Here is a 20,636-nt window from a genome sequence, read left to right as displayed (position 1 = left end):
CGTGCATGTGTGTGGTTTCACTGAAGAACTGTTGAAGGTTGAGCAAACAGTAAACAATGACACTGTTGGAGCTCTGTGTTGTTGTAGAAAATGCAATGGAAAAAGAGACAGAAATGTGGTTTATACAACTCCATTTTTCTTTCCAACCCACAGGAGAAGGAGGCTGTGGAGGGGGTGTCAGTGGGGGCCATTCTGTCTGATTACCAGAGGGTCCGTGTGGAGAATGTGTAAGTCAGTCTCACTGGTTCTTTTGAACATTTTATGGAGATAACTAAAAGGTTAGCAAAACAGCTAAAACTAGTGCAGCCATCAGTGTATCTCTAGTGAGAGTTTCTACTTCTACTACTCACAAAGCTGATTTCCTGCTCCTATTGGCTCAGCACACTTTTAATATTGCCTGTTTTTTATTACTTTTTTCATTACAGCTTACATTTATCTCACACTTTATAGTTTGAAATATGGTAGGACTTTTTGGGAAAACAAAAGCTTTCTCTCCCTCCTTAGTTTCATTGTCTGTAGCCTTCAAATCTTCATCATTAACCACTTTGTATCTACAACCTGCTCTCTCTTTTCTCTATCACCTGGCCCCCAGATGTTCGCGGCTAAGTTTGCAGCCTCTGGCCTATCTATGGCGTCGGGACCAAGAGTCCCTGCTCTCTGAAATGATATCATCTGACCTCCACGCTATCCTCATCAAAGTGGCCGCCTTTGGTGAGTTTTTGTTTCACTTTTTTGTGTCTGTGGCACCTGGCGAGCAGTCTGACGTCTTCCTCCCTGCGGCCGCCCCTTTCAGGTCGAACAGTGTTCGGCAGCGTAATCGAAAGGACAGAATTTGGATAAATGCAGAGGTTTGGAGGAGACAAGAGAGGGGTGGCACTAGAGAGAGAAGAGAGACAAGTAGAGTGATGTCTTCACCATTAATCCCTGGCTCAGCAGCAGTGTTGAGACTTGTGCCAGCAGCAGAAGTATTGAAGCAGAGAACAATATGAAAAGATAAGAAGCACAGAGAGGGGAGGGGGCGTGAGCCAGGTAATAGCCGGGCAAGTGTGGAGGTGGGTGAGGTGAGCAGGGAGGAGTTTGGCAGCTGAGAAATAATCACAGGTGGTTACTCCCGCACATTAATGCAAGCTGTCAATAAGCCGCACACGTTGCCATTGTGTGTGTGTGTGAGGAACACTGCAGTCGCTGCTCATGCATAACTCAGAACACATGATCCATGAAGTGAAGATTCAAAGCTGTATCTCTCATCTACATTTTTCAACTGCTTCAGCGCTGAAGGAAGAGGTTAATGTGGTTGTCACCCGCTCGCTGTCTGCCTGTTTTGCAGCCTGAGGACAGAGGGATCAGATTACTGAACAACAGAGGAGAGAGTAGAAAAAAAAATCTCTTTTCTTTCCTCTGGTACAGCGTGTTAAGATTCCTACCTGTTTCTACCTGACAGTGAAGCCGGATCTTCCTTTTGACAGTGGCAGAGAAAAATGATAATTAAGGCCACAAATAGTTCTTGTTACTCCCAGACTGCTCGCAGTGATAGATCATCACACAGACATTGTTTACGTGCGCTTAAGTACTTGTTGTCACCTTTGGTCGCAATCAATTGAAAAGAGGGTCCAGGGCTGACTGATGACCCGCGGAGACAGGCCTTCCAGATATTCTGCATATCTTTTCAACAGCTCTCAAATAACCTCTCGTCAAATACATGTGTCGAGCCATTTATCTTTGGAACTTTATACGCCGGAGCCATTTGTCATTTGTAAAGCCCCGGCGATAAAGGACTTGTTGGTGATAAATATTATAGGCCGTCACATGTCATATGTCCTTCATTGGCTCGATCACATCACATTTAAAATATTTCATCTTAATAATAATAAAACTGTACATATTATGAATGAATGCAAAAAAAAATGCAAAAGAAAAAATTGCATTCTAAGTAACGTCAACGTCATAGAAAAAATTGCATTCTAAGTAACGTCATATTTAAAGGGCTGTAATCAATTTACTTATACTACTGCTTAATCCTTTATAAGGCGGCGGTGGTGGTGTGTGTGTGGGGGTGTGGACGGTGGATGGTTACAGTGATATAACCATCAGGTCTCTCAACTTGTCCTGAATTTTTTCGGACTGTGGGAAGAAGCTGGACTACCTAATAAAAACCTATTTACACACATGAAAAAAAGATGTTGATTCCCTTCAAAATAACCAGTGATCAAACCGAGAGCAATAACCAACGTTGCCACCATGAGGCCTCATATGTTATTTGTAGTTTACTATTTTAAGACTATTTTTAGCAGAAAATACCAGACAAAACCTCACACCCTGGGTGATGTCAATTCTAAGCCAAAAGAAAATAATCCCTTCTCTATAGATTTCATGATAGCAGAACCTCGCAGTGTCACCACCGAATGACAGACATCCTCTTTTTCAAGTGTTTCAGTGACATAAAGACCTGAGTCACCCTGCACCCAGCCACCTCTGCTGAGCTTTCTTCTGTAAATACAACTTTGTCTGAAAGCGAATTCTCCACATGTTTTAGAAGATTATAATTAGAAAAGAAAATTACCTGAGATGCCAATGTATGTGTGTGTGTGTGTGTGTGTGTGTGTGTACGCACGTGTTTCCTGGCCTCCTGTCTGTTGGTGTTTGTGTGTCTGCATGCTTGCGTGTTTTGGCTACAGGTGGAAAGAAAAGATCTTATCAGCCCTGACTCCTCACCTGTCCCCGGGCGGTGGTAATTAGAAAGGAGAGAATTGAATAGGAGTGAAAGAAGCACCCCAGGCATTTCAGGCAGCACTCATATAATTGCAGCTTTGGTTTGAAGCAGTCCTGCTCACCGAGGCGTGCTGTTTAGGGCAGATTGGGTGACACAAGGGCATACCTGGTGGCCTTTGGTGTTTGTGTGTGCGAGAGATTTAAGGAGATTTACTTTTGCAGATCTCATGAGAGGGGAAATTACAGAAAAGTTTCACGGGGCAAAGGTTAAGTCTGCGTCTGAAACGAGGACCAGAACAAAGCTGGTGATGTAGTGAATCTGTGTGGTAGCATTAAAAACAGCTCTTGTTGGGCCAGGGGGGAGGGAGTCTTTTAAGATTAATATTCCTTCATTATGGTCCATAAAAAAAGACAGGTAGAAATTATGAGTGAACGGATAAAAGAAAGGGATGATATTTTTTTCCATAATGACAAATCCCAAAGTGAAAAGACAGCTGTCTAAATGCAGGATGATCCTCTAAGTGAATTCATGTATGTGCTGAAAGCAGACTAAAACCACAAAAGGGAGAAAGAGACAATTCTTTTTTCAAGATACTAAATTGCATGAATTAAAGAAAGTTCAACCATTTGATTTAAGCCTCTGAATTTGCGGATTTTTATTTAAAAATCAGTTTTCTCAGAAAAAGGATTGTGTTTTGTAAAAGTGCTACCTTCACATTATGTTTTATCTCTCATCTCCTGTGCATAATTATGGGCGATTTCACAGCCTACGATTAAATATTAATTTAATTAACTAATATGTGGATTAGTCAAGGTGATGTCAGGGCTCAGGTTCAGAAATTATTTAGTCTTAAGTTATGGAGATAATTGACAAGGTCTTTACAGTGTGGAAGTTCACCCTTCATGGATGGAATTGTTGATAGAGATTTGCTGTCACCGATCGCCAACTACTGGCAACTGCTTATATTTCTAAAAGATATTTACTTTAAGTCATGGTGAAATTTCACCAAAAGTGGCAAACAACTTAAAGTAACATAAACAGTATCTTAAATACTATGAAAGATAAATATTCCAACATAAAGTCCAAAAACAAGCAGTTGATGTATATTAGGAGGAGCTACATATTAGCCCCAAGTTAGCTTAGCTAACTTTGATACTTAAGATCTAGCCCAACACAGCCAAACCAAAGCCAAAAATAAATTAGTGATAAGAGGTAAGTAAACATTAGTGAATAATTACTCCAATAAGCAGTATACTAAAATACTGGTGAAATATAGCCAAGAAAAAGTCTACATATGCAAAGACAAAGTTAGGCAACATGTAAATAAATTAGATTAATGTTAGCAGTAAAGCTATATCTCTATCTCAGAATAGAAAGATTTTTTTTTAGCATGAAGTAACTAGCTTAAGCATTGCTTAAAAATAACAACGGAAATAATTTTTAACAGCTAAACAGGCTGCTCATATTGTAGCCTCCGTTTACTATCTCAGAATAGAAAGATTTTTTTTTTTAGCATGGAGTAACTAGCTGAAGCATTGCTAAAAAATAACAACGGAAATCATTTTTAACAGCTAAACAGGCTGCTTATATTGTAGCCTCCGTTTTTAGCAATGCTAACTAAATGTAGATGATCAAATAAATAAGCTAAAACCAGCTAAAGTTAGCAGCAGTAGCTTAAACCCCGAGCCTTATGAATACCGTACTAAATCTAAGGGCCAAACAATACCAAGCAGTCAACAGAGGAACTTCAAAGGTTATTGATGGCTTAAATCTTAAAATTTAATGATTATAAACACATAGCGTTACAATAAAAACCAAGTAATTTTCTCAGAGACAGACAGGTTTATGTGAAACTGAATACAATATCTCTTGGTCCATCTATATTAGGGTCAATTTCAGAAGATACAATAAAACATTAATGTAATTAGTGAGCTGATTGATTTGTGCAGGTGTCTACGAGGGCATAGGAAAAAAAAAAGTTAATTAGTCCTCGGTCCCACAGATAATTGGCTTCTTTAAAATCCAGTTCAGTCCTGTGTGATCTTTTACCCTTCACGTGAGCATAGAGGGAATTCCTGATACAGGTTAAGTTCCACTGATCACCTCTCCCAACAAAGGCGGTTGGATAGAGAATGTAGACAATTAACGCTTCATTCCATCGTAGAAATGTTACTGACACCTTGATGAATAAACCAGCCGCTGTGATAGACAGTGAAAGGATGAGGTAAAAATTAAACAACCACAAAGGAGATGATCAGGGTTCGATTAAGCTGCTCAATCACTAGATGTAATTATGTCTTAAAATAACAACACCAGGTCATATTGTAAATTGCGGACTGTTGACATTTTCTATGACAAGGTTAATTAAGCCGAAACAACAATGAGTTGATTAACCCTCAGCTACATTTGTCAACAACTTGTTTCTTCTTTTCTGTTATTAGTGTGTTTAGTTTTCATGTGGTTTGTGGATTATAACCTTTAAAATTTTGATATGTAGATGAAGAACTTGATGTTACTCATTTAAAGCCTTACGATTAAGTCAGAAAAAACAGTTCCCTGTGCAGTTCCCTGTGCAGACTCATTTAAAGCCTTACGATTAAGTCACAAAAAACAGTTGGCATTCTTTCCCTGTGCATTTGTGGTTTTTGTCCGTCAGTAGACAATTAATTGCAATTGATGCAGAGTATGGTTTTTGTTTTGATTTTTTAATTATTAAAGTACTTTAGTTGGTCATTTAAGATTAAGGAAAAAAATAATTGTACCTGCTGTTTGAACAGTAGTATTGGAGCTTCAGTGTAGTGGTTATTACGCATTCTTAATGAAACATATATACTTTTTTTTTCTTTGCTACGACCCTGCAAAAAATAAGCGGTAGGATAGATGGATGGACTATTAGAAAGGACTTTTACCTTTAAGAACCTTAAATTTTTGTAGTAAAAAGTAGGAAAAATTTGGCCAAACTTCTTTATTTATTCAATAATTCATCCTCGGAAAGTCACTCTTTTGTGTTCTGGTATTACACAGAGGAGCCAAATTAAATAACAAGATTCCTACAGCCTAACTATCCACTAATTATGATTATTTTAAGTGAAAATTTTGTCAGCACAAACGCTGCCCATTTCATAAATAATAGGTGTAAAAGTAAATACTGATTCAGTGATTTGGTGCAAGTACCTTCACTTTTACCTTTTTATTTGTTCAGCTGAATGATTTTTATCTGGACGTGGTCGCCACACTGTTCACGCTGCCTACTATTTCGTTCACAGACAATGGATTTCAGATAACAGCCTGACAAATTTCACATATAACCTTAATCTAATCGTGCTTTGTACCGCCCCGCCTTTTCCCCTTCTTCCCTGCGTCGGCGTTCTGCATTTCTCCGTCTCTTTTCAAAAGATCAGTTGATACGAGCAGACATTGTTTTGGTGGGGGTCTTTGAGAAGAAGCTTACTTCCAGGACGGAGATGCTTATTTCATCCATTTAAAAGGCTAAAATGTAACAAATCATGAATCCAATTTACTCCGTAAAGGCGAGGATTAAAGCCAAGCTGTCAGCTGGCAAACCAGATCTTCAGACAACCTGCAGATGTCTGACACACTGTGGTACGGCTCCCTTCTAACAGCGTCTACAATCTCCCAGCTTTTAATTTAGCTTCAGACTCAGTAAGCAAAGAAAAAAAATACACACAAGCAGTTCCAATTATATAGGTAATTCACTGCAGTGGGTTTACATTAATCAACCTCCTCTGGGTGAGGAAAAAGGCCGATCATGATCGTTAAAAGGAATTAAAGCAAAAGTGTGTGCTGCGTAAAAATAATTGCCATTGACTTTTTCCGAAGATAGAAACGGACTTGTAGATATTTCTCATCTCGTAGCAATGTTTTCTCTTTGACTTTTAGTTTAAAGAACTTAAGATGTCCAACTAGGAAAGATCAGGGGAATTAACCTGACAACCAGTTCAACCTGAACTGCCAGGCAGTGGTAATGTAAAGTACTTTACAGTAACAGTGCAGCTTTGTTACAAGACCAATGCAATATTTGATACATACAAAACAAAAACCCATTCATCAAAATGTACATTTTGAAATACAAAGTCAAGTGTTTTCACCTTCATAAAATGAACAGTATTTCTTTAAACACACATTTTATTGACATTTTAAACGCAGATTCCTCAATAAACTTCCTAATGTTGTAACAGAACAGTCCTGCTCCTGTTTTCATCCCTGATGCTTAAATGCTAGTGTTGACCTTCTTCACTCTCCTCACTGGATTGGCAGTATTTCAATGACGTATCGAGCACTTGGATAAAGTTAACCTAAAATAAGTAATGTTTTTTCCTGTATCAAACAATGGACCTATAAATTGTGTTTTTATACGTTAATCAAATAAGAAAACTTTATTGTCTAAATGGCTTTTTGTTTCTTGGCAAACTTTTTATCTTATTCCTGCATTTAAATGTCAACAATGTTTTTTTGTTTTTTTTTAAATCTTCTCTCTCGCTCATTAGCAGAGTCTCTGGTTTTTAAAGTTCACTGGGTTTGATTGGAGCTTTATTGGATAATACGAGGTAAAAAGGCGCTTTTAGAGGAGACTCATTCCTCCGGCTCCCTCTCAGGGAACTCTTCTCTCCCTCTAAAGAGTCTCTGACGCTAAACTAATGGCAGCTTCTAGTGGTCTTATTTGGGTTTAATGTGGCATAATAAGGTTAGGTAATTGGCTTTAGGTCAAGTTGTAAAACAGCCTGAGAGGAGACAGAGATGTGAAGATCATGTAAATGAGTGGCGTGGCAGTGGCTCCTCCAAGACTCCTCAGAGCATGCATTGTACAAGTGAAGGCTCGTTCCATCTATCCTCAGTTCATCCACTAACCTTAAGCCAGACAGGATGGAGCATCAATTAGGAAAACACTCGTACAAGTGCTAAGTGGTCTTAGGAGGAATGCCTCCGCGGTGAAGCCACGGTTGTACCACTTCATCACTCTTCCTCAGTGTCCATCTTCATCTGCCTCCCTTGTAAATTCCAGATCATGTCCCATATATTATTAAAGACCAGGGAAGTTAATTAAGATATTTAAAAAAAATCCCTGTTGCATCCCCTCAGCAATTTAGAGCCAATTATTAAAATTTGTTAAAAAGCCATGACTAATTAAAGAGGATATTTAAATTGGATTGAATTTTAAAGCTTTTCCCCCTCCCCTCTCTCCTTATTACCTTTGTGGCAGGGATGAGATGAGAGGATGTTAAGATTAGATATTCTCACACTAATTAAGACCACTGATCTCCTGGGAAGAGAATAAGGGTATGCTCCTTTTCTCCCTCCCCATCTCCCCCATCCTTCCTCCTTACTTCCATTTGCTCCGCTGCAGTCTTTCGTCTCTCCAGTGTAGAGCTGGACCACCAGGCCCTGAAAGGAGACACAGAGAGGGTGGGATGCGACGTCCTCTGCTTCGCCTCTCCTGCTTCTCCTCCTCTGTCTTGTTTCTCATTTGTCTCCTGTCCATTGCTACCTACGGCGCCCACAGATGACACATTAACCTTTGAGGCTGTCAGAACTTCAGTGGAAAGGGATTCTCACGTTACAATTAACTTTAGTCCTTTAATTAAACACATGAGCGTGCAGAAGCACAGGGTCGAAGGAAGTAGAGACGCTATATTGGATCTTCTGAGCAATTATGAAGAGGCCGTTCGGCAATTTCTTCAGTCTCGATAGCGGCGATGTCACACCTGCGCATCAACGCTCCGTAGATCATCGCTAACTCGGTAATGATGGTGTCAATCAGTTAACAGGCAACCAGAGGAAGAGAGAGATAGAAAATGTTGAGGGATGAAGCGCTGCCAGTTTACAGGCACTGCCTATGATAGTGTACTTTTTTTCCCCCGTTAAAAGTATCTGTGGGTCTTTTGCAGTACAGGTCAGGATTTGAGATTTCCTTTGATTTTGTGTTTTTCTGTTGTGTCCTGTTTTTGTTATTCTACTCTTTGTTGAAACAAAAAACACCAGGTGCTTGGCACTTTTGTTTTATGGATTAAACAAAAAAGGATTGTACTGAAGGAAAATGTCGGCGAGTTTGAGTAAAGGGTGACTCAGAGTTCATGCTCCCAATACGAACAATGGTCTGGAAGAATACGTAGGTCAGTCGGGGCTGACGCAAAGTAAGACTGAAACAACATCCAACAAGTACAAACATGGAAGCTTCCTTAATGAAACAGTTTAACTGGTGACATATTGAAATAAAAAAAAATGTTTGAGAACAAGGATGAGTCTGTACTATTTAACTGTAACTATTTACTGTGATCTCTGGTTCCACCACAGTCCAAAAACACGCAGGATTAGGTTAGTTGTTCACTCTTAATTGACCATTGGTGTTAATGTGAGTGTGAATAGTGATAGACTACTGGAGTTTAGGAGGAAGGATTGGCTCCACCCCCTTCTGCGACCCTGATGAGGATTAAGTGGTAAAAGATGAAGATGACTCTCTACTATTGTGAAAAGATTATAGGAGCCCAGTCTTTGCGCTGCTGCCTGATTGGCCTGACCTTTCAAGCGTATGCAGAGATATTGCATTAGAAACTGATAGCCTATAACGAGCCGTAATGGATGGTTACATAGACTCTAGACTGGCACAGAACACAGTGAACAATGGAAGTGCTCCTCTCACCTTCAGTTATTTACAAAATCGGCCTTGTCCACAACCACAACCACGACCAGGACCAGGACCAGGACCCATATACATGACTAACAGTCTCTGTGTTCAGTTTCTGAGCCTGTTCTTGGTCAGAGTGGCGAGTGAAGATGAAGATTATTCAGACAGAAACTGACAAAAGTGGCCAAGGCAGTCATCTCCTGGTGTAGACTGAAAAGTTTCTGAAGCAGTGAAATTTGGCAATCATAATTTATTTAAGATAGCAAAGTTTTTACTTGTAAAAATAGTTTAAAAAAAAGAAAAAAAAACACAGTTTAAAAATGTAAAAAATAATTAATTACAAATTCAAAAATAAGTTAAATGCAAATAAGTCAAATTGACCCCAGACAAAAAACTTTTTTTCAACATATTGCAGTTATTTATTTGTTAATCAGTCATTCCAGTTAAGCTTTGTGACTGCAGAAATAAGTGGACTAAAAAAAACAAACATTTTTCCCAGTTTACTTTTTGCTGGAAAATGTATGTAATTTAAGGACAGATTCCAGTTTATATTTAAATCATATGATGTGCTATTTTCTCCTTGACTGTTAAGAACCAGGCGTGTATATGCTGCCTCCTCCTCCACCCTCCTCTCTCCTCCTTCTTTTCTCTCCCATGACTGTGAGTCACTTCCATGCATTTCAGAGGGAAGAGGAGGGAAAAAGGCAAATAAACAACGTTTCTTTCCAACGTTTATGTTCTCAAAAGAGAACTAAATGAGGTGGGGGCGGCAGGCGGGGGGACGTGGGGGGTCTGCGGCCGGCAACTGAAAACTGTTGCCCTTACCCAGAAAGATCTGTGTACACTAGTCACAAAGTCAAACAAATAGATCCTGGGTGCAGTTTTACATGTGTGTTTGTGTGACTGCCCGTAAACCTCCTCGCCTGTCATCTCCAATCACTGCTCTGTGTAAGTGGACTGACCGCTCTCTCTCTCTTTCTCTCTCTCTCTCACTCCCTCTCCCTCTCTCACACCTCCTCTCACCCCTTCCTCTCCCTTCCTTCGGTGTTTGTGTATTTCTGTCTTTGTGCATATTTCCCACGTGGGTGCCAGGCCTGGATCCAGAGAAGCACTTAGGAAAACCTCTGTCGGACATGGAGCCCCTTCTGAAACAGGTCACTGACTGGTAGTTAGTCTTCACTGCTGCTGCACGTTTGAATTGACTTTGACCATAATAGGAACATTACACTGTCTAATATTCAGAAATAAATAAATGCCAAATGTTTCTCAAACTGGTTTTGTTTTCCCATTAAATGTACCGTAAACTTAGATCAACAAATGAGTCATTCCCAGTGCTGCCCCCTTGTACCAATTTATTTAGAAGGCAATGTAATAAAAACAGGTTATTATATTAAATAAAATGCATTTAATTATTTTTAAAATGTTTACATAATCAAAACATCCCAGGAAGGTTTGCAGACAAGATGTAGAGGAAGGAAACAAAAGTCAAAAATGTAAACAAACATTTTTGTCTGTTTTTTTGTTTTTTTGTTTTTTCTCAAACAAATGGTTTTGTCTGTTTTTTTTGTTTGTTTTTTCTCAAACAAATGAAACAGAATAGATAAAAATATTTTTGGGCAGCCTTACTACTGTTAACCTTACTCTAGTACACAGTCAGTACACATGTTATTTATACACACTGTGGGGAGGAATTTGTCAATTCACTGAAGCACCTCAAGTTTAAAACATCACCCCAGTATGTGTTGTACAGCACCTCTACCTACACCATGGCAACTGTCAGGATACACAGTAATGACTAAAATCCACTAACTATCTAATGAAAAATCTGAGTTCTACTTACGCATATTAATGAAATATGTGTCATTTTAAGAAATGCTATGCTACGCTAAGCTAAAACCAAGTGTTTACATTAGTTACATTAAGTAACTGAGAAAACTAAATTGTTACATTTTTGATGATTTAAAACTAGTGTGAACATTTCACAGGAAATGGTCTCAGAAGTGGTGAATGTTTGGTTAATATATTTGGAAATAAGAAAACAAATGCTAAGAGTCGTCTTCGGACCAGACACTCTTCTGTATCTGCCCAGACTTTCACTGCACCACAGACTCAATGCTAATCTACAAACCTTCAAATCTTCTGAAAATAACGCATTGTTGTACTGTTGTAACGTCCAGCTCTCCCAGAAGTATGGAGTCCATGTTTGTGGTGAAGGAGGAGAATATGAAACCTTCACCCTTGACTGTCCTCTCTTCAAGAAAAAGATCGTGATGTGAGTAAAATATTACCTTAAGGGACAAACTACTATGAATATTTATATCTCTATGCTTCAGTAAACCACTTCAGGCTATGGAAAGAAAATCACCACTTTATTACCAGAGAGTAAGTCAAAAAGTTCTAAGACATATGTTATATTTTAAAATGTGTCTGAATGTACTGGCTGAAAACCATTGAGACAATCCGTCCCTCTGGCGTCTCTTTACAGCTTTGAGATCTTTTATCAACATTTATTTGTCAAGTGTTTTATTTGATCAGATTTTTAGTGTCAAAAAAGAACAATTTAGAATCGGATATAAGTTACATTTTTAAGAGAGTTACCCCTTCTTTTTTTTTTCTTACCCATGTAAGTGGTTGCCTTAAGTGCAAAATAAACATTTTTTTTATATTAGAGTTCTTTGTTCAATAACAGATACATTTATGAGGAACATTTTCATTAGATTTTGAAATAAAAATACATCACTGATGCTCCACACCAATAAAATCCCAAGAAACTTTTGACTTGAATAAACTTTTTTTGCAGCAATACATTTGGAAAGTTGTTGTTTTCAAACAATACACAGGCCCATATTGTATTTATTTTTGTGTGTGTTTTTTGTGCAGTGATGCAGCAGAGACAGTGATCCACTCAGCAGATGCCTTCGCTCCAGTTGGCTACTTGCGCTTCACAAAGATGCACGTGGAGAACAAAGACAGCGTGAGTATGCGGAACTTCTGAAAGAATCCACGAGCACAACTGGTTCTGTAGATAAGATCAATGGTGTTCGAAGCTTAATCGATCATTTTGGCAACAAAAGTTTGAACTGCTTTGGGGCTGACTACTTATAAAAAAAACAAACCCCCACTCCTTGGACGTAAACAAATACAAGAACAAAACCCTTTGGTGTTTGTTAACTTTGTTGAGGAGAAGAGAAACGCGGCACTGTAGGGCAGAGTTCACATCACCCTCCGGAGGGCCAATCTTCTCTCCCGCTCTCATTTGCTCTCTGCCTCACCCCCCGCCTCCCTTACCCCTAACACTCTCTCCTCCAGTCCCACATGGCCTACTTTGACGTCTGCAATATTCACTGCAGCCCTAAACTAGGCCCAGCTTAATAAACATGTCTGCTCACATTAAGGGGCTTTGCATTCAGGTAGTTGGCTTTCAGGGGCTGCAGGAAGGCAGAGGGAAAACGGCTTTTGGTAAATTAGAAGGAGCTAAAGAAGGATTTACAGACTGGAAAGGTCCAAGAGAAGACGTACGACTCTAAGGGAAGCAGTAGTACGAAGCCCCTGAGGGGACATCACTGGCAAAATAATAAAAACAAATTAGTTTCAAATGAGCACAAGAAATGTATCTTTTGTGCACGGTAATGGTGACCTATGACCTCCATCACTTTAAAAGTATGCTATGCGCACTTGAAACTGCATTTCGCAGAGCTTCTTCATAGTTCTTGATAATTTTTCTTCTGTAGAGTGGACGGTTGTCTCATGATTTAAATGATAATAAATCTTTTCAGGCCCTAACTCTTACAGTTTGACCTTTATTTCAGTGCAATTTTAAAACCATACCCTGTAGTGTTCACTCCGATGAAAATCCCCAAAAGAATACCCTGTAGTGTTCACTCGGATGAAAACCCCCCAAAAGAATCTGTGTTCAACCTGGATCAGTCTCCAACCTCAGGGCCTTACATGGAGACAAACAATTAACCTTAATCTGCATTTTTAAGGATAGTGAAAACAGAAATACCCTTGCAACAAAAAGGCAAGGAATCAAACCAACAACCCCTATATATGCTTAAAACCATGATTTATCTGCAGTATTTCAAACTCTTTTTTTTTTTCATTTTTGAACCTGCATTTAAATTAACTTTTTTCAAGGGAATATAAAAGTTTATTTTTTTCACAAAATTGTACTGTTGACTACATTGTATTAATAGTTTGGTTTTTCTTTACCATAAATAAAGTAATATATAGGGTGGAGGGATGTTAAAAATGTTGACATTTTTATGAACTCACCTTCATTGAACGGCCCCAGCCAATTTTCATATCTGATCCCATAGGTGTCACACTTACAACAACACTCTCTGACTGGCCATTTGATAATTATTTCATAATAATAAAATTAGCTCCTCCTCCCTAGAGAACTTTAATCCAGGGCCTTTCCCACCTCCACCTCACTCACATTATTATAATCGTAATTTGGCACAAAAAAAAAAGATTGTTTGCAAAAGCAAAGAAGTATTTACTGTCACTGCAGAAAACCAGTCTGAGCCAGTCTAAGCTTTTTAATAGAAGCTACACTGTCACTGCAGAAAACCAGTCTGAGCCGGAACACACAGACAGTCGTCAGCATTAAGTCTTTTGACCCCGTAGTAATTGCCAATTAAACACAAGCAGAAAAAAAATGGCTTTTTAATAGAAGCTACGGTCGAATATGCAGGTCATAGCATAGCATCTGCACCAGGAGTCAGACCAGGGTCTGACATACAGTATAGCGACCCCCTGTGTTTCCCCTATTACCTGGATGCTGCTGTGTTTGCTGCAGCGACCTGAGGGTGTGAGGCTACAGTATGGGCCGGTGCCTGTCAACAGACTAAAGCATGCCATTTGCACATCACACAGTAATGAGTTTTCTCTGAGTGAGGGGAAAAACCACAGTGTAGGTCAGTGTTTGTCGTGTTGTGTGTGTCTCTGTGGTGGGGGCTGGGACTGTTCTGGACAAAAAACATACCCCCGACCTCCGTGACCCCCCAGTCTTGCTCCCCTACAGCTATATTATTTTTTTCACTGCCCTCGGCACTACTTCTTTCCCCCCATCACACAAACACGCACTCGTCCACCGTAACCTCCCCCGCCCCTTCTCCAGTCCCCCAGGTTTACGGTAGAACATCCAGGGAAATCCACACCAGGAGGGGGTGACGAGAGAGAGCGGGGCAACCAGGGGAAGAACCTGCCCTAGTTTGCCTTCTGAAGCTCTTCTCGTCAGGGTGACAGATCTGCAGTGACATCAGCTCTTGTGGAAACTACACCCGACTCAGGGGGTGGGGATGGACCACCATCATTTGCCCTGCGATGATGCTACTCAAGCTATTTTTCATGCTGGCCAGAAGATAGAGGGGCTGAAGTATAATTAATTTGAGGGGGGGGGTGGGGGGGAGGGGGGGGGGGGGGGGGGGGGGGGGGGTTGAGGGTGACTGAGGGTGGGGGTGGAGTGAGACGGGTGTTGAAGGAAATATGAAATATGTATTTAAATGTGTGACGTCCCGCAGGGCTCTGAAGGCTGAACGCGTGCCTCGGAGAACTCTGATCTTTTGTTCAATTAAAGAAGTGAATAACAAAGATGGAACAAACAGGTAGAATCCAAATCATGTGACGCTTTTGATTGACAGCCAGAGTGATTGAATTTACGGTATCAGAGAACACCACTCCTCATGTAAGCGTGTTGTTTTATATTCATTCACCTTGAAGATATGTGTGTCTGTTTCCCTCGTCATGAGAGACTGACAAATGTGGCCAACACAGTGGGTCATTTGGAAAAGGTCTGCTAATTATACGCCATTTTGTCTGTCCATGCAGAAGGCCCTGCACTCTTCGGTGGGGGTTTTGGCCCCTAATGTATTCCCTGCGGTGTCTTGTTTTAGGATGCGGTGGCGAGAGCTTTGCCTGGCGGTGGCTGTCCTTGCCAGAACGCCATTGACAAGATGACTGAAGAGGTGGAATATGCTGATCAAGCCCAAGACAAGCAGCAAGAATTTACATCAAGACGTGACCTCAGTTGTCAGCCGGGCCACGGTGAGACTTACTTATTGTGAGACATGCATGCAGGAGTGTGTGAGTGCACGCCTGCGTGAATGGGTGTGTCAAACGATACATTCACCGCGAACGCTGGCCCTGAATTTGTGTCACGCATTCCGAACGGTGATGCCTGCTCTTTTGAGTGATTGTTTGACAGGAGCTGTCAGTTGATAAGATCTTTGTGACAAACCTTGAATATTTTTTCACGCTTACGCTTTAACCGCCTATACATGAGTTGACTCCCAAACAGAATGTGTATTTCTGGTTATGGATGGTTATGAAGACAAATATGTTTTTCTATTTCCCTGCCAAGAAAAGCAGGAAATCTCAGTACGTAGATATGTGGAATGTTTCTAATTTACTTTGTAGGAACTTAGCGAACAATAGCTGTATGAATCAGAGCTTGATTAAAAAAATAATGTAAAATGCATCTAAAATGTATTTACATTTTTGATGTTTAAATGTTTTCAATTTCCCTAATTTTTTTTTAAATTTAAAATTCCCCATCAATCTATTTGAATATACCAATTGAAATGTTGGGGAGGGTGGTAGGATGCTGCCCTCTGTTTGATTTTTTTTTTTTTTTTTTTTTTTTGCTTCTTTGCATGCGGTAAGGACATTTACCTGTGAAAGCGTTAAGCAGTAAAAAAATAAAGTAATATATATTTTGTGTGTAAATTAAATTATTATTTTTATAAGTTTTATTAATACATAAAAAATTATTTGAGTAAAAAGGTAATTTTAAGTTGAGTTGTCATTTTTGGTTGAAAAAGTAGATGAGAAGATTTTCTTGACTTCTTTCAGGTGTGATGAACTTCTTTTGCCCCTCTTTTTCTTTTCTGCAGACCTTCTTCCATCTTCCTCACCGAGAAGCTCCAGGGGCTACCAGTGGATCAGTGGCATCAATGGCCTCCAGAGCCCAGTTCCAGGTGTTCAAGGCCAGATGTCAGCGGCTATAATACAGCTGCAAAGTAAGAAAAAGAGTAAAGGGGAGATTCACTTCTAGAACAGTGAGAATATTTGAGATAACGACAGGGAAATGACATAGGGAGGACTTGCTGTACGAGATTACCTGCTTTGACCTTTCACAAAACAATTTCGAGTATATATAAATGACACAAATCTTCGTGGTCCTCTGGGCGTCTTTCTCGCTTCTTGCCATTTAAGCTAAACACACAAGAGGGGCGTTGCCGAGCTTGAAAAGTTGCTCCATTTTCAAATCTACCTGACATCAACAGCAGGCACAGCCCTGTGTTTCAGAGGCTCCATCTGTCACAAGAATGGCTACCAGACGACGACAAGACTTTTAAAGCGTCCCAGGCCTGCTTTTTAAAACACACACTTGCATACAATGAAGTCATGTTGGGTGGGTTATTGTTTTTTTGTGTGTGTTTTTTTTTTTTTTTTACCCTGCAGGGGTTTAAAAGCGTTCCCTTTTACTGTGTTTCTCAGTCTCTTTTTTCTCTATTTCTTTTTTGATGGTAGCGAGAGATGAAAAGCATATTTAATGTTTATGGCGGTGCTCAGCTGAACAGCCTTCACAGTGTAGAGACAATATTAAACAAGTTAATATTTAATGAACAACCTCTTTGTATGAAGGCGAAGGAGTCTGAGACGCTGATGTTGGCAAAGGAAAAACAAACTTGAAGCCCTTTCAAATGATCGTAGGGAGAACAGCTCGGAGCCCTTCACGCCTGTGTTTGGTCCTAGATGTGTGCATATATTGATTTTGACTCTGCCTTTAAAGAGGGGACACACACTGTTGTGGCTTTAGGAGCAGTTTCACTTGACTGTAGTCTGTGTTCTTCTTCAAAGGACAGTGAAAGAGGTGATCACCAGTGAACTGTTTATATAAGTGTAAATATATGTAAATATATATATATACTACTTGGAATCCACAGTACCTTTCAGTAGCTGACAAGACACGATGAAGATGCACAGAAATAACAAAGATCTGCCAGGTCTATGACACTCAATTTTGAATTTTACTTTTTCATATTTTGCATGATATTTTTCCACATTAATAGAGCCATTGAATAAAAAAATATTTATTGAAATTTTTGATTACAATCAGAATTTGTTTTTGTCTATATATGTGTATATATATGTATGTGTATATACAGTACATATCTATATAAGTGAATATATGTATATCTATCTATCTATAGGTTTTGTCAGAATTACACATTTTTAACTAGTCAGGTCAAGAGGTCATTTTGTCGCTAACATTACTAGCGCGGCCATATCAAAGTATTGACAGGCAATTAGACGACTTTAGTCAGTGTTTGACTGATTTCCCATTTGAGCCCCCTGTGTTAGAGACCTAAGTCATTTTAAATGTGTTGCCTGTGTCTTAGACCACTTGGACATAAACAGCTGGACGATGAAGGACATTGTCCTGGTCCACCTCTATGTGAGCAGCATGGAGGACTTTGGTGAAGCCAACGCAGTTTACAAAAAACACTTCAGCTTCAATCCCCCCGCAAGGTACAGAAAAAACCTGATATATTTTATGTATTTCCTTCATCTTTGCCTTTTTTGTTTTTGATGTTTTAAATTGATTTCTAATTCAAATTTACATATGATTAATATTTCTAAATCCTCTTCTATGGCAGAGTGTGTGTACAAGTCCCACTGCCTGCTGGTCAGCTGCTACAGATGGACTGTCTACTCCATGACTGGACGGAGCCCCCTCAGGAATGCTGCTTCCACCAGAGACAGGCCATGCATGTCCAAAGCCTGTCCCACTGGGCCCCGGCCAACATCGGGCCATACAGCCAAACAGTCAGGGTAAGACCCTCAAGTCCGCAGCAGGGGAGTGTGATGGTACAATGCTGACAGGTTGGAAATGAGAGCAGCCAAAAAAATCTTTCTGTTAGCTTCATCTTGTTTTGTTAGGTTCAACATAATAGCCTTAAATCGGATAAAAGATACGTAACTAAAAGTCAACCGAAATGGTTCCGAATGAAATCTGAATGAAAAATTAAATTAATGTGTGACTCTGTTCGTCTTCTATGGCAGAGAGGAACTGAGTCGGATTTCAAAGATTTCCTGCAGGTTTTCCCCCTGTTTGGATGATGGTGTGTTCACAGACGGCTGGGATTGTTCTGCGTGAGCTTTTGTTTGCGACATAACTTCTGTGTGTGCTTGTAAATACAGTACGTATCTTTATCATAGCAGGCAGTATACATCCAGTTTTGCACTTGTTTGTAAAGCTCTACATTCGACTCCTTTTATATTGTTTAAAAGGCAAAAAAGTTCCAGGACCCGAAGGGCAAGAGCGCAGGAAGTGTGGGCCGCGGTTACACGCTTGGCTCCAAGTATTGTTTACCCAGTGTGTATTGTATGGGATTACACTTGTCAGGGTACTGTCAACAAGGATAGTGTCCATCTCCTCCACGCCGTCCTTGATCCTGCAGCCAAATCCTGGTATGAGTGAGAACATGTGTGGATTAGGACGTTTGTTTCCAACTCGTCGACATAGCTCAGCAGTGTGTCAGTGGAGCTCAGGGGTTTGTTGTGTGCTCCGGATTCCTGGGATGTGCCCTGCAGAGTCAGGTTAGCTTTTAACATGCCAACGGTGCTTGATTACCGCAATAGAGTCTCATTGAGACATGAAATTAAAGTCAGCTGCGGTCCCGCACTATTGCATCTGGAAGAGAGTCTAATCTCTCATGCCTCTAATGATCCATCTTATCCAAAGTAGTTTGGCAACAGGAAAAAAAGAACGGAATAACACTGAGAGGTGTTTGCTTGCTCAGAACGATTCACTCGGCCGCCTCGTTCCTCGGCGTGTCGTCCTCTTCTCCACACTGCAGTGACTCCATTTGTATTAACAATTTAAAAAATATAAAATGTCTCAACGGCTCCGCGGCCGGAGATTTTTACATATTGATACAATTACTCTCTTGCTGGGAGCAGGCAGGCATGCGGTGCCACCCCTCTTCTCGCCAGCACCACATTGCCTCAGTAGTAACTGTAATTTTCCTTGGCGACTGTTGCCATGTGACACCATGGCAACGAGGCTCTAGCAACAACAGAGGCTGATAAACTGCAGTGTGAGGCCAAATACCCTGAATAACCCACCACAGTCACTGTCTGGGGGTAAAAAAAAAGTTTCTGGCCGTGCAAACATGTTGAACTTGAAACAATTAAGGGATAAATCAGACGAGGTTTTGTCATCAGTGCGATGGGAACTGTGAGTAATGACTTAATAGGGGAAATTAAATAAATAGCCATGATAGCCTTTCTGGAGTTTGCCTCGGTCATCTGGTAGGTTTTTGCTTTTTTTTTTACCTTGGAAATGTGACCAGTGTTCAGTGCTTCTAGCGCAGGATATGCTACGTAAACATTTCCACAAAATAATTAAGTGTGTGAAACAAATTTAAGCTGCCTTGTTGCAACTTTGTTTTGTTTTCATACGAGCTGTGATACTGCAGTACTGCAAGTCTTACAGTAACTGACTTTACTTCTACCTCTGAAATGCAGCCCTCAGCCATTCCAGAGCCGTCCCATGCTTTACTTAAAGTACTTAACATTAAGATATTTTTCCTTTTAATGCTTTTTCGTAAACTAAATAAATGTTGTTTGTTGTTTATGACTTATTTTTGTTAATTAGATTTCAATCCAATTCTTTTTGTAATTTTTTTGTAATTTAATTTTTCTTATTTTCCCTCAATTCACATTGGTTGTGGTGCTGTAGAAACTGTCACTAATGATCATCCGATGAACAATGGAAGCTGGATCTTTACATTCAGTTCATCTTTTCATCTGTCCGGCTTGTCATATGTCTCAGCGTCCGCTCTTGGGAACAGCAGACTGGCTGAATGTCAACGTAGCTTAAAAGGCTGACAGATCCTGATCAGGCTTGAGTTAAAGAATTATTTAACCTTTATGATGTCAAATCTGGGGGAATTGTTGATGCATTCTATTTAAATGAATGGAAGAACCTTTGAAGGCCACAAGCTGGATGGATGCCAGAGAAATGTAACGATTTCAAGGGCGGTATTTTTTTATTATTATCTTTAAACTCACAGTCATTACATGCATCTGATTTACTTTTTTATTTTTATTTATATTTATACAAAATATTCATAATGTAATTATTACAAAATTACATTTTTCACACAATGTGTAGGGATATTAAAATGAGAGAAACTAAAATACAGTATATTTTAAATATATATTTTTATTATCATTTTAATTAAAGGTTTTAATTAAAATAATTAC

At 39.8% G+C, this 20,636-nt stretch overlaps 1 protein-coding gene across 1 annotated transcript in view; it reads left to right on the top strand.

The window, feature by feature from the left end:
* dph6 (diphthamine biosynthesis 6) overlaps positions 1-20,636 on the top strand; it is a 70,215-nt gene that overhangs the window by 19,613 nt on the left and 29,966 nt on the right. The window contains exons 4-12 of the mRNA XM_008311336.3: positions 154-227; positions 593-711; positions 10,446-10,507; positions 11,531-11,625; positions 12,234-12,327; positions 15,254-15,404; positions 16,253-16,378; positions 17,765-17,894; positions 18,023-18,197. Coding sequence (XP_008309558.1) covers positions 154-227; positions 593-711; positions 10,446-10,507; positions 11,531-11,625; positions 12,234-12,327; positions 15,254-15,404; positions 16,253-16,378; positions 17,765-17,894; positions 18,023-18,197 — 1,026 coding nt within the window. The remainder of the gene's footprint in view (positions 1-153; positions 228-592; positions 712-10,445; positions 10,508-11,530; positions 11,626-12,233; positions 12,328-15,253; positions 15,405-16,252; positions 16,379-17,764; positions 17,895-18,022; positions 18,198-20,636) is intronic.

Source organism: Cynoglossus semilaevis, chromosome 1, assembly GCF_000523025.1.
Source record: "Cynoglossus semilaevis isolate Cse_v1.0 chromosome 1, Cse_v1.0, whole genome shotgun sequence".
NCBI classification, from domain to species: Eukaryota; Metazoa; Chordata; class Actinopteri; order Pleuronectiformes; family Cynoglossidae; genus Cynoglossus; species Cynoglossus semilaevis.
Note: the sequence above shows the minus strand (reverse complement) of the source record. Positions and strands in the feature narration are given on the sequence as shown.